Below are 24,626 nucleotides of genomic sequence, written 5' to 3' on the forward strand. Positions count from 1 at the left end.
TAGGGTTTAAAGTAATAACTTTGGTTGGATATGATTTTTGTCATTTTGCCGTTTTACGGGCTGAAGGATTTACTTTTTTTTCTCTCATTTTTCCTACGAATTATCATTTCAGTTAGCTCATTTATTTAGTATATTTAATACAACTTTTATCATTCTGTGGGAGCAAAAGCTGGTGAATGTGACCTTGACTTTATAAAACCACAGGAAATCATGAAACCGAAAATCAGCCCATACGTCCCGGCAATATCATATCTTAAGCAAACGTGTTCTCCCTGGATGAATTTAACAGTGAAGAGAATCGTAGGTGCCTCCAACCGGCAGCAACGGATGCAAACCTGCACCAACAATGATCATCTTGCAAACAAATGAGCCGCACACTATACCCCCCCCCCCCCGCCCCGCCCCAACCATTAGCATGTTTTCGGCCTGATAACATGCAGCCCGCGGCAATTTGATGCCACGATTTGTTTTGTCGCAGCGTTAAAAAATGTGAGACACATTTCTAAAAGTCCAGAATAAGTCAGAGCATCTGCGTCTATTCGTGGATGTGTGGGGGTCCGGGACGGGGGTGCGCATGAAGTGATTGAAGTTCAATTTGTTGCCTGTTATTAAGTGTTTCCGCATGGCTGCCTCGGTTAAAGGATAATGGATGAGGGATTTATCATTACCTTTTTTTTGGGTGGAATCAAGCACTGTGTGGGAGATAAGGTGATGAAATTAATGAGCGGGAGGAAGAGAGGTGATCCATCAACATCAAAACGCAGGGCGCAGGAGGGGAGAAAATTCATAAAAGAATACAAAATGAACAAAAACCGAGCTAGCTATTTATGAGCTATGTAGCTGCCTAGCTATCTAGCTATATGACTATCAAGCTATTAGCTAGCTAGCTAGAGTCAACGCTGTCTCGTGTGGCTGCCGCTGCTCACCCACAGAAGAACTTATGTGACTGTAAAGTAACCTTGAAAGTATTGAAAGGCGCTTATAAATGAAATGTATTATTATTAAAATCAAAATTTAAAAAAAGGATCAACCGCACCCTCATCAGCAATGAGGGTCAACGATTGCTTTTCAATCAACCAAACAATGTCTGCTTTCCATCCATACGTTTTTGTTAGCATGAATACAACGGCTACTTTTTGCTATTTTGATCATTGATATTATGAGTCTCTTGTGTACTTGAATAATCCACACAACAACATGACAAAGCCCAAAAAATGGCAATCTCAATATTGAGGAAAACCGAAAATATATCATTTTGCTTCTTCGTTCAAAATGGTTCGGCAGTCTTGTTGTAGCCAACAAGCTAACAAACCGGGGGCCCTGTCAGTCGACTCGTTGGCAAACGAGTTCATCGGACTAATGAGTGAGCAAAAGGCACCTTTACCTCCCCCAAAACACACCAACCTCTGACTCCCTAACAAGGGGGTCTGTTGGCTGTTTGAGCCCGCTGACCAATTGGGATCCTCGTCAGCGTTGACACAAAGCGTCCTCCGGCCCTCTGGAGCCAATTAAGACGGATTTTGCTTTTGGGATTGAGTGATAGGCACGGGGGGAGGAAAATAATAATGGAGTCTGGATTCTGGATTGCATAAACAGAAGGATGGCATCAAAGGGGGGGAGGGGGTGTAAAAACAATGGCGGCGAATGAGTAAAAACTTGCATCCATGTCACTAGACTTTTGCACTCGGCTGGTCATTCGGTAGCTAGAGTGTTTCCGTTGCTTATAACGGTCGACCATGACACAATCACTTAATAGGAAGGTGTGTGGGGGGGGGGGGGGTCCCTGCACATTCATTTTGCTGTTTGGGATCAAGGAGATGTGTTTTACATGTACAGTAAAGTCTCGTTATATCGATATCGGATATATCGATAGTCCCGGTTATATCGATACTATTTCTATGCACGCACGGAGAAAATTACATGCAAACAGGGTCGGATATATCGATAGTCTCGGTTATATCGATATTTTCCAGACTCCCTTGAATATCGATATAACGAGACTTTACTGTATTTATTTATTTTCACGTCAAACTGAAAATTGCAAAAACCCAAGCCGTTGTCTCCGCTCTGCAACGCCGTGGTTATGTACCCATAATGTGCTCAAACTACATTTTACAGAACTGTGCATTAATTAAACATAATATGGGGAAAAAATGGATGCTTGTGAGTCAAAATAACAACATTGAGCTGTTGTGTAAATTGTAGCAAAAAGTATTTTTATCATGTAAGCAAAGCTAGCTAACTAATTGCTAACTGTCATGCTAAGTCATTTGCTACCAGCCACTGACGGAATGAAGATGCTCAGTTTTGACATAGTGGAAGAGAACTAAAATAGCCATGTTTTGAATGAACTGAATGTTGATCATTTTTGTTGAATTTCGAATTTGAATTAAAACAAAAAAGTCAATAGAAACCCAACAAAAAAAAGCCCAGGTAACACAATGTAAAAACGACAAACTCAAATCACATCTTAACAAAATCAAAAATTGTTCGTGACTTTGAGCTCTTTTAGATTTTTTTGAAAATATTTAAACATTTCACGACTTTATTTTCCTGTCTTGCAAAACAAAAGCAAAAGCCCACCGCCTAAAAAAAACAGCAAAATATTTTTTGCCATTCAAGTGTTTTTTTTCCCTCAGAATTTTTGTCAAGTTTGATTCCTCTTAAGACAAAAATCATAAAGCCAAAGAAAAAGCGATGTTTCACAAGACATCGGGGCAAATTCAAAGGATTTTGGAGGATATGCAGTAAAAGTACACAAGTTTCCCCCAAATCGTAAATGGAATACCTTCCATTATTATACAGTGATACCTTGGCTTACGAACGCTTTAGCTAACAAACTTTTCGCTTTATGAACATTTAATTCGCGAGAATATAAGCTTGGCATACGAACTACTTTTCGGGAAACACAAGGAGCGCCACAATGGCTGGCAGACTAGTTTTTGGCGGAAGAACACCAAACCACACAGACCAACAGCGCCACCGTGGCTGTCGGACTAATTTTTCACACCCAGTTTCTTTGAGTGCATCCATTGTAGACATGGTTTGTAATGGAGTGGATACTGTTGCTTTTTTAGGACCAAAAAAGATCCCACCACAGGCCAATGTTAAGCCGAAGAGGACACAAAAGAAAATTACGGTCGAGGAGAAGAAGGAGATCACCGAAAAACACGAACGAGGTGTGCGTTTGTGGGACTTAGCGTCCCAGTACCAGTATGCCAAGTCAACCATTGTTACGTGTGGCTAAGGGTGTTTCTGTGTTGTCTAAGCAACGGTCTCAGGCAATAGAAGAGGTTCAAAAACTTCTGTTGACGAAAAGCAGGAGCAGGGGACTGTGTGTCAGGGTATTATCACAGCAACTTGACTCGGATATCATCAAGAGGTTATTACATCAACGACCATCAAAAATGTAAATAAAACGACTTCATTATAAAGTACAGTTTATTACTTTAATTACAATACAGTAGCACATTTATTATACAGAAAATAAGGTATATTTTATGTCGTTTTAAGGCTTATTTAGTATAAAATTATGTTTGATGGGGACCTGGAAACGGATTATTCTCATTTTAAATGGTTTCTTGTAGGAAATTAATGTTTAGAAGACACACTTTTTGCCTTACACACACTTTCTGGGAATCAATTAAGTTCGTAAACTGGGGTATCACTGTATAAAGTTATCCTATTTATATATTTGTCCTTGAGAGTTTTGAAAGGGGCTTAGAAATAAAGTATAATCATAATAATATAGTTCAGTTATAAGCGCCTTTCAAAACTCTCAAGGTCACTTTACAGTCACAGGATAAGTTTTTTTTTCTGTTGGTGAGCAGCGGCAGCCAAACGCGCCAGCGTTCACTCAATCCGGAATAACTCAAATAGATAGAAAGCTAGCTAGCTAGCTAATAGCGAGATAGATAGTTAGCTAATAGATAGATAGATAGCTAATACATAGCTAGCTAGATAACCAGCGAGCTAACTAGATAGCTAATAGACAGCAAATAGATAGCTAGCTAGGTAGCCAGCGAGTTAGTATGTATTATGTATAAAAATGTATTATCATTGTATATTTTTTGGGAGGCGTGGCAATCTCACACATTGTATAACTTCATTTTTGGTCGTTTATGTTTCCACAGTATCAGCGAATGAAAGCACGCACCATCCCCCAAACCGCTGCAAATACAAACCCGCTTTCAATTTTTGATGAGTCTCATTACGACACAACCGTCAAACGTGGTCAAAATCGCGGTTGTTTACCGACGAGTGACGGACACAATTGTTCCGTCGACATGCGACTAATTCAGGATGTAATCACCGCTCAGGCATAAGAAAGAAAAAAGTTCCCCCTTCCTCTCCAGGGAAGTCAAACAAACTAGCGTCCCGGGCATGAAAAAATAAACCAAAGTAAAAAGGCTGCGGTGGGGTGCCCTTTAAAGAGGAGAATGAAAGGAAAATAAACAAGCCCAGCATGCAGTCAGCATCGCTCTGAGCTTATGAAGCAACCCTCACCCCCTCCACAGCCCTGCCCGCCAAAAAAGAAAAAAAAAGGCCTCAAAGCCTTCAAGTCCCCAATCGGCAAGTCTGAAAAGTCCCCCTTTGAAAGCGTCTTAGGGGCCACTTAGTCTGAATTTAGCCTATTAAGGATTAAAGCCTCTTTTCACTGTTTGCTAACAGGTTAGCCTTTTCTGCAGCCCTTTCCTCTTCCTCGACCTTTTTGAAGTGGCCCAAAAAAAAAAAAAAAAAAAAAAAACACGCACTCTTGAGGTTAATTCAATAAGATATGACAAAGTACATGTTAAAAACGATTCTGCCTTTAAGCAAAAGATCCGTGTCAAGTGATCACGATATGGGAGACCATGGATTTGCAAAAATTGACATCTGACTTTAGGATTTAAAAAAAGTTATAAAAGTATATATAAAAATTATGTTGAAAAAAAATCTATCTATCTATCTATCTAGCCCGTTTCCACAGGCTGATTAATTCCTTACATGGAGCTTTGTCGCCCTCTTCTGCCTCTTTTTGGTGCAACACGAAGGTTTCAGACCAAACAATTATAGCAAAATGCATTGCTGTGATGGAAGGACTGCTACAATGTGTCCTTTTTTCGGTCAGGGGCGTTCCTTCAGTGACATAGGGTGAGGACTCGTCACCAACTCAAAAACAAGACTTCCGGAATATTCAGCGCAAGTCTTAAAACGTAAAATATAGCTATATGCGGTGGAATCTTTGTAAAATACGCTCAGTAGAAGTCATTTGAAGCCATTTTGGAATTATGGACACAACTTGTCCGGAGACGTCGGTTGTCCTTTAAAATACACTTTGCAATTCATGTATTTAATTATCTTTAAAAACCGCTTCAAAACTCACTTGTACTCTATGGCATTTGACTCAGCATGATTCAGACTTGATTTTAGTTTTAATCCCTGCTTTCTACTATCATTGTGACTGCTTTATTTCTTCTATATGATAGTTGTCCATGTTAAGCACTTTGTTCCAGCTTCAGCTGTTGTTAAAGTGCCATATAAAAAATATGTATTGTATTTTAATGTATTTTTATCAGACTGTTATTTTATTTCAGTTTTATCTGCAGGGGTAATCTGTCAATTGCAAAATAAATGCATGATCACTCAAGTTTTTTGTCCATCATCTGGATACAACACGGCCATGCGGTTTGCACGGATATTGGGAAATTCTACGAGACACCTAAGCTTCAAAGCGCACCGTGGCAAACGGCAAATAGGTTCCGACGGCTATCCGCCTCCTCCCATCTCATTGGCCCCTGCTCGCTTTGCCGTCAATTTGACATTTTTGTGGCTATTTGCTGACGATTTGGCATCTAAAGCCGGCTGTGCTGGAGTAAATTCTTTCCTAATCCTGCTATTGTGGTGGGTTTAAGTGGGTGCGGGGTGAAAAGGAGACCCTCTCAGGAAATTTGAGGTTGGGCATCCAAAGCAAAGCTGTGAAAGACCCAGCGAAGAATAGGATTTAAATGTATACTTTGTATAACAAAAATATAGTGTTATATAACATGATGGTAAAGTGACAAGCGGTTGTCGTGCTGAATTCCCTTATGGAGAATGCATTCAACAAGACTTTTTGACATGTATTCTGTGGACTGACAAAAGTTGCATTTCTTGGAAGGTTCACTCACGTAACAGGTGCCATTAAAAAATACAGGATTTGATTTTAAAAAACATCATGCCAACAGGACTTGGACAATTTGGAAGAAAAGTACGTCGGATTTCCCCCAGAGTAACTTAAAATAGGATTGGATTGGCCTTTATTAGTCTCGCAGTGGAGAAATGTACATTTCACAGCAGCAAAGTTATGAAAGGAAGATAAAAGGAATGAAATTAGTAGAAAAATAAAATACAGGAGCTGCTGGAAATGACACCACAAAGACAATATGACAACAAAAAAGACAATGTGACAACACAAAAACAGATGACAAATATTCAACAGCGGTCATGGCAAGTGCTTCATTTCACTTTACTTCCGTCAAAGAAGTCCAAGATGGCGCCCGAGTAGGCAGCCCTCGGCAAGTGCTCTCATGAGCCTTGCTTTTTTTGTTGTTTTTGTCTTGTTTTTGTGTTTTCTTTCCTCACTTTGTTTTGTTGTGCGTCGTATGGAACGGATACAGATTGTTTTACAGCATTTTTGGCCATGACATTCATCAAGGAGGAGACTGTGCTAAGCGGTTGCGCCTTTTCGGCAGCACGAATATGCCAGTAGTGTTTTTGAATGTCGGTGCCATTTCACTGTTATGGCTGGACACCTTTGGAGCCATTTTGCTTTTTTGCACCTGTAATGGGCAGCATTTTTACAGCCCCGCTTTGTTCAGCGGTGAGGTCATTTGCTGTTGGACAGTTTGCGGATAGATAGATGCATGGCTTGAGAAGCACACCCTGACAAGAAAGGAGCGTAAGCGAAGTGCGCCGATGCGGATGTGCAACTGGCTCGGAATTGAAGCGGATTTATGTGGGACAGGGGATGTGAGACAATCTCTTTTCGTCAATGGATGCTACAACTTCGTGTTTGCTTTCAACATTTAGCTTGTAATAGACGTGCACATTCCACCATGACATCCCTGATCCACTGGTGAAAAGGACGCTTTGATCGTCTCCTCTTTCATCTAAAACTGCTTCATACAACAGAGGGTACAGCAAGCGCTTAAGAATGGATGACTCTCTGTGTCTTTGTGCTGTCATATTATTTGTTATTCGTTTTTTTTTTTTTTTTTTACTTTAAGATGGCGCTGCGAGAGTGGCTGCCTTTCCAGCAGCTTACTTTTTTTTGCTGTGAAATGTAAATTTCTCCACTACTAAACTAACAGAGACTAATAAAGATAAATCCAATCCAATCCAAAATTGGCATGACTTCAAGTTCAAAGAACAATAGGTTTTTAATAATAAATTGGGATTTCTATCCTCTAAATAATGAAATCCATCATTTTGAAATGGCCTTTTTAAAATTATTTGAGTTGTCTTGTGAGATATTAAAACTGGTGTGATGATCTGGAAGCTGACAAATAGTTTTGTAGAGCTCTGAGTAAAAAGATCTGCTTGCTACACGAATAATAATAATAATAATAATAATAATAATAATAATAATAATAATAATACATTTCATTTTAAGCACCTTTCAAAGCTCTCAAGGACACTATACAGTCACAGACAAGCATAGGTACTATAATAAAATACAATCACAAATAGAATACAAAAAATAAAATACAATAAATAGAAACAATAACATTTTTTTTTACATTTCTTGACTGTATTTATTTTTTATTTTGTTTTTATTATTAGTAGTAGTAGTAATATTGTTGTTATTATTGGTGCTGTTATTATCATTATTGTTCTTGTTGTCATTATTATTACTGTTATTCTTATTCTTGTGGTTATTCTTATTATTGTCATTATTCATTATAATAATGTTCCTACTATTATTATTATTAATTTTACTGTTATTATTATTGTGATTAGTATCATTATTATTAGTATTAATATTATCAGTGTTATCTGTTTTCTTAATTTTACTGTTATTATTGTCATTATAATTATTAATTATAATATCAGTAATATCAGTATTGTTACTATTAATTTTACAGTTGTGATTATTATTATTATTATTGTTATTCTTGACATTATTATGATTTCTGTAATTATTGTTATTATTATTATTATAGTTGTTATTCTTATTATTGGTATTGTGATGATGATGATTATTATTATTACTTTGTACATTTACAAATGTACAAAACCAAAGCGTCACCCGCTTTGGGTTGGACAGCCGCTCTTTCCCCCCCCCCCCCCCCCCCCCAGGCCCAATAGTGAGCGAACAGCAGGTACACAGGTGCTGATTGTAATATCAGCGGCTTACCAGGCGCGCTGGCATCTGTAAGCAGGCCTATCCATCAGGCGGCGGTGTCGCCTTTGACACCGGGGTGTCGACGGCGGCCGAGGGGAATAAATGATGGAGCGAGGGGATCAATCAAAAAAAGGAGGTGGGGAGCGCGTCCCACTCAAGTCAAGAGACAAGGCATGATGGAGGGGCTTGGCTCAGGTGCGAGCAAAAGGCGGCTAGTGAAGGGGGGGGGGGGCAGCTTCTCTTTGTGTGAAGGTGCTCTACGGTGTGACTTGAGGTGGACTTCCCTGCAGGCTTACCGCTGGCTTAAGTGATTTTTATTAACCTGATTTGAAAGTCTCTAGCATAAAGTAGCAGAAACAAATTTTGCGCCGATGCTATATGCGGAACTGCATAGAAGTGGTGCACAGGTGCGCACTGAAAAATAAGGGTATCATATTCATGTCACTGTGGTCTATAAATAAAACTGAAATAAGACAGATACCAATAAGAAATAGACAAGGAGGCCGATAATCAATATTTGGTGACGGGTATCCATTTGGAGTCAAAGGGAAATTTCTGGTGTTGTTTGAATAATACAAACTTCAACATTCAAAGGCCTTGAAGAGAGTAAAGGAAATATGGTGGAGCAGCATTTAGCTGTTCTGCTGCATGTAAATGGCATCGGCTGCTAGCATAAGTGAAGTCTCCTGCAAATGTAAATCCAGGTTCAAGAACCTTTTTTAAGACACTCATGGTGAAAATATTTTCAAAACTGTTCATCATTCGCATTTTTTTTTTCTTTACTTTTAACTCATTCACTGCCAGACGATGTGCAAAAATGTGTCCACTCCAGTGCCAGGGTTTTTGTCATTGTCAATCGAATTGCAGGACCCACAGAACATTGAGTTTTAGGACTACATAAACATTCAATAAGACACCTTACACTCTTCTTTCATCAGAAAAAAAGTTAATTCCTAAATGATAATGATCTGGAGTTATATGAACTTGAAATGGGGGTGGCCATCCAAAATACTATGCAATGCATACATATCGATTGATATAGCGCTTGAACAACAGCTGAAGGTGGAACAAAGCGCTAACATGGAAAAAAGAGATCTGCCCCTTTGTGGAAGGGAAAAAACATTGCCAGCGCTTTATCTGCACCCAAGCAAGAAAAAAATGCACAAATTTGGGAATGGCGCTCTACGCCATATTTTCAATTACCGAATAAATTAAATAAAATCCAATAAAATTAAATAAAATCTCAAATGAATTCCAATAAAATTAAATAAAATTATGAAATCCAATACAATTTTAAAAAATCAAAAGAATAGAATAAAATAAAATCTGATAAAACCCAATATAATAAAATAAAAATAAAGTCCAATAAAATGAAATAAAATTTAAAAAAGAAAAATAAAATCCAATGAAATAAAATAAAACAATAAAAATAAACTCCAATAAAATGAAATCTTTACCTTACGGCTTTTCCCTTCAAGGGGTCGGCACAGCAAATCACTGTCCTCCATCTTCAGAGGTTTGATCCGCGTTTGTTTTGGCCAAGCTTTTACATCGGATGCCCTTCCTGACACAACCCTCTGTATTTATCTGTGCTTGGGACCGGCACAAGAAGACTTATGTCCCTTTTTGGCTACAGAACAAGCAACTCGCTCAGTAAAAGGCTCCCAAACACGACATGGTCATCGGCACAGCAACCAATTCAATTAAAAATTTTCAATTAAATAAAAATAAAATCGAAAGTGGGCACTGCTCAAAAGTGCCATTTTTTGTTTGTGTTTAGAGTGGAGAAAGAAAAGTCCAAAGTTTTTCTCCTGCTCATCATCGTCATTGTAATGGTGCAGCCGAGTGATTTATGGACTGAGCTTTGTCATTTGGTAAACGGCAAAAGAAAGTGTGGTGGGGTCGGGGGCTTGTCGGGGGGGTCTGCAGGGTGCGCTTCCTCAGGCTCATTGATAATGACATACCTGCGCTGCCTGTCCGTTAGCCCGATAGCACAAACTACTTAGGTTCTAACTGAAAAATCAATAGTCTGTTCGCGAGGAGAACATGCTTCTTTGTGATTGGCAGCCGCGGGCTGGGTTGGGGGATGCAGGGGGGTGTCATGGCAGTCCTGCTTTTGGGTAACGATCGGCTCGCTGTTCTCCGAAACACTCGGCTGATTTTCTCCGAGCGAGCGAGCATCAATCCAGACAGTGCGGCTTACCCCGGGTAGCCGTCACCGCCCCGCTAATTAGGCTTAGCAATGTCTTCTCGACGGGAGAGAGGAATGGGGGTGGGGGTGGTTGTCACTGGATGCTGACCTTCAAGGGAGCGTACAGCAACACTTGGAAATAAACAGTTTGGTGGACAATAAAAATTTATGTTTGTCAGTATATCTGGAGTCGACACTTTGGAATAGCGCAGAATTATCTGTGTGATTTTCTTTTGTGCAGTGCCGTCCAAGAAAACTGTCGAAGAAAACGTACGAGGCATTTTTTTTACTGTGAAATATGTCGTTTTTGCTGCAATTTAACTCATTCACTGCCACTCACAAATTTATTCAGGAATTGAAATATACGTGACGTAGAGCGCCATTCCCAAATTATTTTGGGTTTTGGTTTTTCATGCTTGGGTGGCGATAATGCGCTGGCCAAGGCCTTTGGCGTTTTTTCTGATCCACAAGGGGGCAGCATTTCCCCTTTTTCCATGTTAGCACTTTGCTCCAGCTTCAGCTGTTGTTAAAGCGCTATATAAACCAGTATATATGTATAGTATTGTATTGTATTTTTGGACATCCACCCTCATTTCAAGCTTATATAACTCCAGACCCATATCATTTACGAATGAACTCTTTTTTTCAAAAAAGAAAGAAGATAATCTAAGATTTCTAATGTTGTATTGAATATTTCTGTAGTCCTAAAACTCAGTATTATGTTGGTCCTGGAATTCAAGTGACAATGACAAAAACCCTGGCGCATCAAATGTGTGATTCATATTAGTGCGCAACGCTATGATGGGTTATTTTCATCTGTACTTTTTTTTATGAAATTGGAATGAGTTCTTTTTTTTCAAACTCCCAAAGAAGACTTTTGAAGAAATTGCTCATTTGCTATTCGGAAACGTCGTGGCTCATTTGGGTCAACTTTACATCATACGTTTTTTTCTTGACAAAACAAACAAGGACGGCGGCCATCTTCACTTCCTCATTTAATCGGTATGAGAAGCCTCGAAAAGAGGCTCTGCCACAACAACACATGCAATATTGATGCCTTGACTTCAAATGCAGAGTGCACACACACACACACACACACACACACACACACACACACACACACACACACACACACACAAACACGCACGCATACATACACACACCCACAAAGCAGATACTTCGCCCCGTCCGCCAATTAGTCACCCGCGATGATTTTTTTTCTCTGCAGCTGCCGTGAAAGAATGCACATCCCGAACATACTTGACGTCGGGGTTGTCTGTTTACATGTCTGATGCGTTTGTATTTGTTGCTCATGACGTCACCCCCCCTCCCCATAATTGCAGTCATAACATGAACACGATGCTCAGTCGATGATATCTTGCATATGTTTTGGGAAAGAATCTGGCCTTGGAGGAGGTTGTCGTCATCGTTAAGTGTATACACAGTAGCCTGACCAACCAAATATTTTAAAAAAGGCAAAGGTTTCTGCTGGGTTCCTGCCAAGATATTTATACTTATCTGGCAGTTTTAGATGTATGAGCATTTTATTTGGATCTGGAATTTTATTTTCCATTTTGCAAAGTATTAAATCTTCCTGTTGACATGTTATACATACATAGATTGGACACTGTAAATTTGAAAGACAAGGAGTGTAATCAAAATCCGTAAAGTCAAGTTTTGTTTATGATGAGGCGAAATGAAAGTCACAAATTCTCTTGAAATCTCCTTTGTGTATCTACAGAAAGTTCATTTCAGTGATAATTTTGATTTCTTAAAGGAAAAAATGGGTAATTCAGTGCTAATTTTGTTATCTTAAATAACACATTGGTAATTTAGTGCTTATTTTGTTATCTTAATGAACTAAATTGGTAATTCAGTGCTAAATTTGTTATCTTAAAGGGAAAAAAATGGTAATTCATTGGTAATTTTGTCACCATTAAAGAAATAAATTGGTAATTTAGTGCTAATGTTGTTAGCTTCAAGAAAAAAAATGCTAATTCAAGACTAATTTTGTTATCTTAAAGAAAAATGGGAATTCAATGCTAATTTTGTTATCTTAAAAAAGAAAATGGTATACATGCAACATACCAAGTTTAAAAACTTCACTTGCCGCGTGGTTTTGTCTAGAATCTCACACCAGCGCCAGAGGATTATTATATTTGAAAAACGGCTTCATTTGTCTCAACCTTAATATTTCTTACATTGTTTTATTTTTTTATTTTTTTTCACAGATGTGCTTAGGTGTCTCACACAGATGTGCGCTAAACATCGCACGGCAGACTGTGAATCCCATATGTAGCATCTGGGCTAGCGCAAGCGGGCGGACGGGGGTTCCAGAACAGATTTGTTATGTCTTTATAGAAGCCCCCCCAACACCCAGATTTCTATCACCATATATTACGCTAAGCTACGGCTAGCACGTCCTTCATAATATTTGGACACTTCCTCTCTACCCCGTGCCGATTTATTCATCTGGAGCTCGGTATGAGATATTAAACAGTCACACACCCACACGATCCCCCCAACCATAGTAGTCCTCCTCTTTACTTTCCAACCCCAAAGGAGGACACCGAGTCGCTAATCACAACAACAACAAATTGAGTTAAAAATCATCACGAGAAAAATCTTGAGGGACATGAGTTTATAGAGCACGGGTGTCCAATCTCAAGGCCCGGGGGCCAAATCTGGCCCGCCACGTCCTTTTATTCGGCCCGGAAAGCAAATCAAATTCATGAAATTCTATGATGCTTGCGAAAGTCTGAGGCAAAATTTCAAATTGTCAGATGTTAATTACAATAACAGTCATTATTCTTGACTTTAAATTTGAAAACTAGTTATGAATATAGTTATTAATTTGTTGTTCGCTACAGATATAATATGCGGAGGGGTTTAATATCCTAACGGCTTCCCCAAATTCATAACGGCCCCCAGAGAGGAAACGGGAACTACAATGTGGCCAGTTTGACTCCCTTGTTGTAGAGCGTCTCAATAATGGCACGTTTGGCTTTTTCTTTGTCTTCTTCTGTGGTCTCAGTCATTTAAAAAAAAGTCAAACATGATGCTGGCCACGGAACTGGAAAAGGAGCTTTCTGCATTCCAAAGATTGCTTGGAATTAGAAGAGCAATAGAGTTTCCGCCAGGTATGATGCTAAAATGGAAAACATCCAAAGAGGATGACCAGAAAAATCATATTTCATGGTCTTTCTCCACAACAGCCGTTGTCTTCCAAAAGTCAGTAATTTTGCTTTATTTTAGTTCTCCCAACAAAGTGGCCAACATATTTGCAGATTTGCATGAAGGTTTAAATTCAGCATATTGCCAATGATGGTCTCACTCGTTACTGTGAATCTGGTCGATTGATTTTCAAATGCTTTCAGGATTATGGAATTATATATATTTTTTTAAATTATCATAAAAATCCTGATCAAGTCCAGAGTGTGTGTGTGAAAAAGGAGAGCAAATTAATATGTCTTTGTCTAACAGCTCAACTCTCACAGCTGGCCACTCGCTCTCTATCCTTCCAACGCTCAACGCTTCACGCAGCCGCTATTTTTCGATCTGGACACCAAATCCAAGTCGGGATTGTCAAAAACATAAATGGGGAAAAGTAGAGTATAGCCCCCCCCTTTCCCCAACCGGTGTAGGCTGCGAAATCTCATGACATTTTCCATACGGCAATAACAGAAGGGGGCAGCAGCTGGCTCTTGACCTATATTTAATATTTCAATCGGAATAATTGTGTGTTTTTTGTCAAACAAAATGGTGGATGGGGATTGATTTATGGTTGAGGTAATGCTGCTGTGTTCTTATTCATACGTGATCAAGAGCCAGGAGTCGCCCCCTGGTGGGGAAACTTTTTTTGGTGTCTAGATCCACATTTAAATGTCATTTAAATGTCATAGAATCATATTTTGATATGAAGCAAGGTATAAAAAAGCCTTTCATATAACACTACGTCCATCAACGCATCACAGACAATTACAATAATCTTTCATAATGATCATTTGTGCGAAAGTGTGCCATTTTTTGGCTTATTAAAAAAAGGCAGATTAGTCAACGTGTATATACTGTTCTATATAAAATATGGAAATGTGGCGCTGTTGTAAATATTATTCTCCTCTTGTACACATTCACAAGCATTATATATATTATTGGCCACAGAATGTCACCAGTGAAATGCGTGCTCTCTCTAGTGGTACGAAATTTTTAAAAATCTCAAAAGTGAACGACAAAAATATGAAATATAATTAATTATACTACGATTAAGGTTGTCGATACGAAAAAAAAAGTATGTTCAAAACGTGATTAATAGAGTTATAGATATATATCTTTAAGTGGACAGTTCAGATATCTTTAACTTTGAAAACATGTTTTACCCATCCATCCATTGCCAGGCAGCTTTATCATCATTAGAGTCATGGGAGGGGGTGCTGGAGCCTATTTCAGCTGTCTTTGAGCAGTAGGTGGGGGACACCTTGAACCGGTTGCCAGCCAATCGCAGTGTTTAATATAGGAAAATACTTTTCTGTTTACTTTATAGGCCATCAGTTGAGTTCCATTATAGTTCGTTACATTATGTTTCCATTTTTTTAAACAAATCCAATCAATTTGCTATTCAAAGTTGTTCTCGAAGCAGTTCACCCTCATAGCTATTCATGATTTACGTGATATAAAATAAACCTGCGACATAGCATTTTTTTTAAACGGCAAAATTTTCATAAAAGTCAAAGAAATGTGCATTCCCACTGATATGTAAAGCTATAGCAAAATTAGACACTGAATTAAAAAATTAAAAAGGTCCAGTGACCCCCCCCCCCCCCCCCACACACACACACACACACGCACACAGCTTTTAAATATTAGCGGATGTCCGGTATATTAAAAAAAATGTCTGCCCCCTCCCGATCTTTTAAATATCAGCGATGTGCTGTATTTAAATAAGTCTGCCCACAGGAGCTTTTAAATATTAGCGGTGTCCTGTATTTTAAAAAAACAATCTGCCCCCCATACACACACACACACTAAGCTTTTAAATATTAGCGGGTGTCCTGTAATTTAAACAAAACTCAACGCCCCTCCCGACCACCCCCCCCCCCCCTCTTTTTTAAATGCACCAAAGTGGATAAAACGGTCAAGGTGCACGCACGGACTACTCGAGTCCGCTTGCGCGTGATTCTCCTCTCTTTTTCTGTCGCACCCCCCCCCCACCCCCCAGCAGCCTAGGCCGTCGCTGATTGGATGCTCGGAGTGAATTGGGGGGGGGCGGCGGGCAGCCTTCACTCCGGCTCCGGGAGCAAGCCGGGGCTCGGTTCACTCTCGCTCAGGAGCGCCATTCATAAAAGCTCGGTTTGAAGGACGAGCAGGAGGGGGGCGGAGAACCATGAGCGAGCCTCAGCGCCCGAGTCGGACTTTGTAGAGGACGACAAGGAGGAAGTGGCAACTTTGTTTGCTATTTGTTTTGTATCTCCCCCGGAGCTGCGTTTTGAGTTGCCCCCACGCTCCCCACCGGTCAGCGTTGGATCCGTCGGCCTACTGCGACTCCTCGGCGGCGGCGGCGTACGGCCCGGACTTGTGTCCCAACATGATCGCCACGCAGGCCAAGCTGGTGTACCAGCTCAACAAGTACCACGGCGAGCGGTGCCAAGCCCGCAAGGCCGCCATCGCCAAGACCATCCGCGAGGTGTGCAAGGTGGTTTCGGACGTGCTGAAGGAGGTGGAGGTGCAGGAGCCGCGATTCATCAGCTCGCTGAGCGAGATCGACGCCCGCTACGAGGGCATGGAGGTGACGTCGCCCAACGAGTTCGAGGTGGTGCTCTACCTCAACCAGATGGGCGTGTTCAACTTCGTGGACGACGGCTCGCTGCCCGGCTGCGCCGTGCTCAAGCTGAGCGACGGCCGCAAACGCAGCATGTCGCTGTGGGTGGAGTTCATCACCGCCTCGGGCTACCTGTCGGCCCGCAAGATCCGCTCGCGCTTCCAGACGCTGGTGGCTCAGGCCGTGGACAAGTGCAGCTACCGCGACGTGGTCAAGATGGTGGCGGACACCAGCGAGGTGCGGCTTCGCATCCGCGAGCGCTACGTGGTGCAGATCACGCCGGCCTTCAAGTGCACCGGCATCTGGCCGCGCAGCGCGGCTCAGTGGCCGGCCGCTCATATCCCCTGGCCGGGGCCCAACCGCGTGGCCGAGGTGAAGGCGGAGGGCTTCAACCTGCTCTCCAAGGAGTGCTACTCGCTCAGCGGCAAGCAGAGCTCGGCCGAGAGCGACGCCTGGGTGCTGCAGTTTAGCGAGGCCGAGAACCGGCTGCTCATGGCCGGCTGCCGCAAAAAGTGCCTGTCGGTGCTCAAGACGCTGCGCGACCGCCACCTGGAGCTGCCCGGCCAGCCGCTCAACAGCTACCACATGAAGACGCTACTGCTCTACGAGTGCGAGAAACACCCGCGCGAGGCCGACTGGGATGAGGCGTGCCTGGGCGACCGGCTCAACGGCATCCTGCTGCAGCTCATCTCGTGCCTGCAGTGCCGCCGCTGCCCGCACTACTTTCTGCCCAACTTGGACCTCTTTCAGGGGAAGCCGCACTCGGCCCTGGAGGCGGCCGCCAAGCAGACGTGGAGGTTGGCCAGGGAGATCCTCACCAACGCCAAGAGCTTGGACAAATTATAAACACCCACGAAAAAATAACAAAAAATACGCCACCCTCCTCCATTTTTTTCTTTTGCGAGTTGACTGTGAGGGTTGAAACAAAAAGTGACGTCTTTTTTTTTTGGGGGGGGGGGGGGCGGCTTTGGAGCAGAAGAAGGGGAAAAAGAAAAAAAGGTACATTTGTTCTCCTTTTTAAAAATGTTCTCACCAAGTGAAGAAAGAAGACTTTTATTTAAAAATGCAACGTGCCAACTTTTTTTTTTTTTTGATGGGGAGGGAAACGGGGTGAAAAAAAAAACACGTGAATAAAATGTTGCATTAAAAACGTAGACCCGTGAGGTGACTTAAATAGATTTTTAAAATGGGGGACGGGGGCGTGATGATGATGATGTCTTTCTTCCTGGCAGATTTTATAAGAAATTACCCAAAAATGAAACGTGCAAATGAAAAGTCAAAAATATTTCAACACATATTCCCCATTTGCAGACGTTTAAAAAAAACACCTCATTTCCACCAACATTCATACAAATCGACGACTCTCCCCCTCGATGTCCCCAAGTTCAGAATTTCGAATACGTTGTCCCCCAAAAAATAATTTCAATGCAATCGACTGTATTTATTGGGGAAAGGGGGGGGGCAACAGTAGCTTCGCTAAAGTGGCTTCAAATGTAGATTTTTTAAATTCAAAATGCCATTTTAGTAGTTTAGTAATTATTTTGGGGGGAGTGTTTGTTAGTTTTTTTTCCAATCATCTCCGGTGCTATTTTTTTGTTATTTTCTTGCTTTACGTTTTTACTTCCAATTCATACAACAACAAAAATTTGTATTGACATTCAAAGTAAATGAAAATATTCCTTTTAATTTAAATTACATATATCCCATCCACTGTGGGACTAATTGTTTTTTTTTTTTTTTCTTAAGACAAATGCTGGCATGAAACAAAAAACATTGGGGGGTGGACTTTTAATGCGACTCGCGTACATGCTTTACCTTTGGCTCGATGGCCTTGAAGGCCGGTTCGTCCTCGTCCACCTCGAAGTAGAGCTCGGAGGAGGTGATGGATAGCGTGCCTCGCACCACCGCAGCAGGAGCCACCAGCTGGGCCGGCGTGCTCAAGTTCACCGGGCCTGCATGCATCCAAGCATACAAGCATGCGTGCACCGTGCATGCGCGCGGCGGGGTCAGGAAGGGAGGATAATAGCAAAAAAACACCCGAAAAAATAAATAAATAAAAAACGAAGTATGTTTAAAACATGGACGCCATTTTGAATTAAACTTCTATGCTACTGAATCCAATGAGATAGAATAGAATGACAAAAAAAAGAAATTAAATGGAGAGAAAATATTTTAAATATGCGCAGTGAAACCAGAAATGCTCCAAAATGTATCGATAAGCATGTTTACGAGCGCACCAACCCCCCCCCCCCCCCACACACACACACACACACTCCCCGCAGTGATTTCTCAATCCACTTTCACCATTTCCATTTGCGACCACATTTATGTTGAAACACACACAAACACAGTTACCTGTACATAATTTACATAAACACAGAATCATTCAAACATGAAAATCTAAAACGGGGGGCAACATAATCCCACTAAACGTTATTTTAATAGAGCCTGCACTATATAAAAGGATTACATCATCCAATCGGATTAATCAGACTGTAATATTTGATTAGCAGTATTTTGATATGAAAAGGGTGACACAAATTGGATATTTTTTTTTGGTCAACTAAAAACCCAGATCTGTAGTTTCAATCTATTTGTGTGACTTCAAGGGTGTGTGTATGTTTGTGTCAATTTTACATTTGTCAAACTGTATTTGAACATTAATTAGTAGTGGTAGCTATTTAGTTGTGTGTATGTGTGTGTGTGTGTGTGTGTGTGTGTGTGTGTGTGTGTGTGTGTGTGTGTGTGTGCGTGCGTTGTGTGTCAATTTTACATTCGCCAAACTTTATTTGAACATTAATTAGTAGTGTTAGTCGTGTGTGTGTGTGTGTGTGTGTGTGTGTGTGTGTGTGTGTGTGTGTGTGTGTGTGTGTGTGTGTGTGTGTGTGTGTGTGTGTGTGTGTGTGCGTGTATGTGTGTGCGTACATTTGAGCAATATAAAAACATTTGCATCATTTGAAATGAGACAAAAAATATACCCGTTCTACCCCCAATTTTTTTGGGTTGTATACACTTTTTACAATTGTTTTCACTTCGTGGGCGATATCACCAGGTCAAAATATTAGGAACAGATCTGGTTTTAACCGCCGCAGCCAATGGAGCAATACTGGGCACCCTTTCAATTTCTTTTACACCACTTTGAGGGTTTGTCATATTTTTGGTGCTCTTATGGAGTGACATGGGACAGTCAAAATATAAGGAACAGCTTTGCTGATAAATCAACTGTCATATTAAAAAAAAGGGGGGTGGGGTGGTGGTGGTAATTTATTTTGGAATAAATTTGAAATATAAATTATTGACATTTACGTCACCAATGTAGCTTCCCAAAACAAGCTAGTTTTTGTGTCATGTCAATTTGTTTTTGCATGTACTTACTTTTATCTTTAAATTCAAACTGTAACCCCCCCTCACCCTGTTGGTGATAATGAGGGAAAGGCAATTATCATAATGCCGTATATCAAATATTCTGTCAAAGTTTGTGGCCTTCAATTTTTTTTACAGTGTTGTAACCCCATATGCATATGGGGTTACATGGCAGCATCCAAAAAACATTTTTTTCCAAGAGGAGGTACAAAATATTAGCCACATTTCTTAACACAAAATGTTGAACTGGGAAGCACTGGTAGATAACCAGTACCCAACCACGTGGAGAACCCAGCCAAAAAATATGCTGGGAACTTTTTTGGTCTGTCTTAGCTAGACAAGAGGGTCAAAATATTAGGAACAGCTTTCAACTTGAGAGTAGTGACCAATTCAAGCTGACGTTATGAAAACAACCACATATATACCACCTCACCAGGCACTCTCCAATTATTATTATGATTAGAATACATGTTTTTCATACCGGTCAAGTTTTCAAGATCTTTTTCCTCCAAAGACGACAGCGTGTCGTCGTCTGCGTCCAGCGAGACGTCGGTCTCAGAGTTCTGGTGCACCACAGCCTGAGTTTTGATGGACTGTTTGCTTTTCAACACGTCGTCTTCGGTCACTGCACGACAACAAGAAGTCAAAGTAAGGTTAAGTCATTGGCTTTGATGTGTATTTTACAAAAAATAAACAAATAAATAGATAAATTAAAAAAAATGCCCTGTGATTCAATTGAAATGACTTACAACTAAGGAAATAGTTTTTTGAATGAGTTGCAAAAGATGATGGGCAAATTTGCACAGTTCAATTAACTTTTAAGTACAGTACAGCAATTTCTTAAAACCGCCGGCTCAAAAATAGCCCGATTAATTTTATTTTATTTAATGGACCAACCCACTACTTGGGTAAATTTAACCAATATGGCAGTTTAGTGCACTTTCTTGCTGGGTCATAAATAACCCAGCTATTTTTGAGCCGGAAGTTTTTTTTTACGAAATAGCTGTACTGTGCTTAAAAGTTAAATACTACAACTGAACTGTCCAAAAATATAGCTAGCTAGCTCGATAGATCAATCGAGATGTCGATAGATCGATAGATAGAGAGCGATAATGAGAAAAAAAATCAGGCATATATTCTTTATCCTCAATTTAAACAAAAGAAAAAGGGCCCACTGTAGATTTGTACTGGTTAATTTAATTTGTATTTAATTCAGTGATTCTTTCATGTAACACTAGTGATCCTCATATCGCAATTCAAGAATCACCAGTTTCATCGATTTTTGTAATAATAATAATAATAATAATAATAATAAGAATAATACCTTTCCTTTATAAGTGCCATTCAAAACTCTCAAGGTCATTTTACAGTACAGCAAAGGTAAATAGTGCCGGGCTAGGGAATAACAGTATGAGTACTGTCAAAAATCTTCTCACTTTTTCTCACATAAAACAATTGAATAAAATATTGGGTCTGATGACTCTCCGAAGCGCCTCGCGGTTAGAAGCATCATGGATTAGCGGTGCAAAATCCAATAGCGACAATAATCTCTGCTCAGAGGAGTTAAAAAACAAAACAAAAACAAATCTGTTGTAAACATGCTACCAGTGAAGGTGCAACAACACACTACTGAATGTCACGGCTAAAAGAAATGGTCATCAATAGCCCACAATGGGTTCTCACAAGGCGCAATGAACATTGAATGAGGCAAAAATGCGGAAAGGCAGAAATTCACGAGAAAATTAGCAGAACTGTCGTGACAGGCTGCCAGTTCGCAGACGTGTCATTTCCTGTCGGGTATAATGGGACTGTTAACTTCACGGATTTGGCATTAAAAGGTAAACCTTGTCGAAGGAGTTGGGTAAGTGTCTCAAGTGGTTCATTGTCTCCTTCTTCAAATATTTTAAGAATAAAATCAACTTCACGATGTGTTGGATAAAAAAAAAGAAGCAAAATAAAGAACACTCTCGGCATTTTAATTGAAGTAAATATATATATATATATATATATATATTATGAAGTAAATTTATTAATAATAAAAATACTTCCAAATCTATAAAATTAAAAATATTAATAGGAACAATAAATTGAAAAGAACACCAGCAAAAAACAATAGATAAAATAATAATAATAATTTAATTTTCTTTTGTCCCGACAGCTTTTATTTGTAAAATAGTTCACTCATTCACATACATAAATATGTCCAATGCCAGTCATTGTAAGAAACCAAAAGCCTTAACCTTCCCTTTTTTCATACATAAATATTCAATGCAGCGTAAGAAACCTTAGCCTTAACCTTCCCTTGTTTCATCAGAAAAAAAAGAATTAATTCCTAAATGATATGGGTCTGAAGTTATATGAGCTTGAAATGAGGGCAGTTGTCCAAAGTACAATGCAATACATAAATACATATTGGTTTATATTGCGCTTTAACAACAGCTGAAGGTGGAACAAAGCGCTAAAATGGGGGAAAAAAGGGAAACGCTGCCCCCTTGTGGAAAATAAAAAAAACATTGCCAGAGGCCATAGCCAGCGCCTTATCGGCACCTATGAACGCAAACAAATTCGGGAATGGCACTCTGTTATATTTTCAATTCCCGAATACATTTGTGAATGGCAATGAATGATTTAAATATTATAATCCATGAAATTAAAACCCTTTTCCCCCCAATCTTAGTTTATGAATTTATTGTTGTCTACACTTGTTTTCGAGTGAAAAAAATATAGTGTGTTGACACAAAACCTTCAAACTTCTGATAAAATGCAATACAAACAAAAATACATTGGAGAAAGCACACGAAAACATCAGAAGTTTATTTAGGCTTCATCAGAAGCACTTTAACGGGTGGCAGGTGTGCGCCGAATTCTATTTATCAGTTTGAACCTGACCGATTGTTTGTTTAATATCCCCATTTATAAGTAGGTCTATGTAATGGTGGCTGAAGATACATTTTTATCCATTTATAAGGTGTGTGCACTTGTGGAACATTATGTCCGTTTTTTTACTTCCCCTGTAAAAAATATGTATATTTTGTAAATTAAGGTTATAAATGACAACAAAATGTATACTTTTCGAAAAACACTTGAATATCACCAAAACCTGAATCTGAACTGGGTTGTGTCGCCTTTTTTTTTTTTATCTCCGCCATATGTGAAATTATTGAGTACGTTTGTCATGAACACGTGACGGCATGCTAAGGTCACGCCAAAGCAACAGATGAGCCGGCACTGAAACACAAACACTGTGGCATGGAGACGCTAACGTGCTAAACATTCTCACCCAGCAAATACACAAACATCATGACGCTGTAGTGTGTGTGTGTGTGTGCGCGTGTGTGCCTGTGCAATCCATTTTAATCCAGTCAATCAGCGAAACATTGTTGTGTTGTCTTCCATCAACACCTAAAGGTGGATCAAGACAGCCCCCCCTCAAAAAAAACATGCACAGCTGCGACATGCATCTTTGAAGAGTGGAGAAAAAAACTCTTGTCATGGAAGAAAATATGCAGCCGGTTGATATTTGGAATGCTCTTCCTGTAATTAGACCTCCCTAGAGAATTCCTTAGTTAGCATCGCTGAAATTACTACCAGTGCCCCCCAACCCAGTACTAATACATACCACATGACTGTGTTCACACCAGGCTGGTGGGCATGAAAGATGGGAGTGAGGGGCTCCAAAACAGAGATAGATTTCAAATTTGACGCTTTTCACTTGAATACACCCTCCACGACCGCCCCTTACCCTACCGCTCAATATGTTAAAAGCCACAATAGTGTTGCATTTCATTTAAAAAGCGAAGCCACTGAAGCTTTAAAGGACAACCGACACCATTTTTTTGTTTCCTAACTCACATCAGAAAAACATTTTATAGCATCTAAAATACCTGAAACACGCAAGCTGATATTTTGTGTCAAATACAAAACACCAATAAAAATGATGAGTTAAAGTTTTCCAAAACTACTTCAAAATGACCTCGGAGATGACAAGTTTCAGAAGGTCCCGCCCCCTTGTTCGTGACGTCACGCCAGGACGTCTTGCTTTGCTCAAGAATCAAAACAATGGCTTCAGATTTGGAGAAGATGCTTTCTTGTTACTCATCCAGTTATGAATATGATTCAAATACTTCCGGATCAATTTGAGCCGTCAGGACTCCAACGTAGTTCCCAGAAAATGCACAAGATGGCGCCCAAGCTCCGTTGGAAATGGGCTGATTTATCTGTTGGGAATTAGTTTCAACTCGTATCAAATAGTGGTCTTGGTGCAACACACAACAATTCACCATTGCGTTATTGATGTGTTTTCCTTCTAATTGCAAAAATGCACTGTGTGTCACTTTCTTGGTCAGGGGCGTTCCTTTAGTGACATCACGTCAGGAATCGTCACCAACTCGAAAACAAGACCTCCTGAATATCCAGCGCAAGCCTTAAAACGTAAAACATAGCTATATGCGGTAGAATCTTTGTAAAATACACTAAGTAGAAGTCATTTGAAGTGATTTTACAAATTATGGACACAATTTCTCCGGAGGCGTCGGTTTTCCTTTAAAGATCTCCTGGAGAAATGAGAGTAACATGGGACGAGATGAAGAGGATAGTCGTAATTTTAACATTTTGAGTATGAGTGCATTATTATACAGCATTGTCATTGAGTCAAGTGCTTCAGGAGCTTCCATGTTCAGAATTTCAATTAAAAAAGGTAATACAATGAAATACATTTGAAATAAAAAAAACAATTAAAAAAGATAGAAAATGAATTAAATTTGAAATAATTCATGCAATAAAAAATATAGAAATGTAAACTCATTCACTGCCATTCCCGAATTTGTTCGGATTTTAGTTTTTCTTGCGCTGGAGTGCCGATAAAGCACTGGTCAGACATCTGGCAATGTTTT

At 40.1% G+C, this 24,626-nt stretch overlaps 2 protein-coding genes across 8 annotated transcripts in view; one reads left to right on the forward strand and one right to left on the reverse strand.

Moving 5' to 3' along the window:
- Positions 1 to 24,626, reverse strand: part of lrba (LPS-responsive vesicle trafficking, beach and anchor containing) — a 181,035-nt gene that overhangs the window by 63,101 nt on the left and 93,308 nt on the right. For all 7 annotated transcript variants that reach the window (XM_089006279.1, XM_089006285.1, XM_089006284.1 and 4 more), the window contains 2 exons: positions 20,216 to 20,359; positions 18,187 to 18,323 (listed from right to left, as the gene is read on the reverse strand). In XM_089006279.1, the coding sequence (XP_088862405.1) occupies positions 18,187 to 18,323; positions 20,216 to 20,359 (281 nt within the window). The remainder of the gene's footprint in view (positions 1 to 18,186; positions 18,324 to 20,215; positions 20,360 to 24,626) is intronic.
- mab21l2 (mab-21-like 2) lies at positions 15,759 to 18,141 on the forward strand. Its single transcript, XM_089006288.1, has one exon. The coding sequence runs from the start codon at positions 16,138 to 16,140 to the stop codon at positions 17,215 to 17,217; it is 1,080 nt and encodes a 359-aa protein (XP_088862414.1). The 5' UTR covers positions 15,759 to 16,137; the 3' UTR covers positions 17,218 to 18,141.

Source organism: Hippocampus bargibanti, linkage group LG10 (assembly GCF_051943395.1).
Source record: "Hippocampus bargibanti isolate YZ-2025 linkage group LG10, ASM5194339v1, whole genome shotgun sequence".
Classification (NCBI taxonomy): domain Eukaryota; kingdom Metazoa; phylum Chordata; class Actinopteri; order Syngnathiformes; family Syngnathidae; genus Hippocampus; species Hippocampus bargibanti.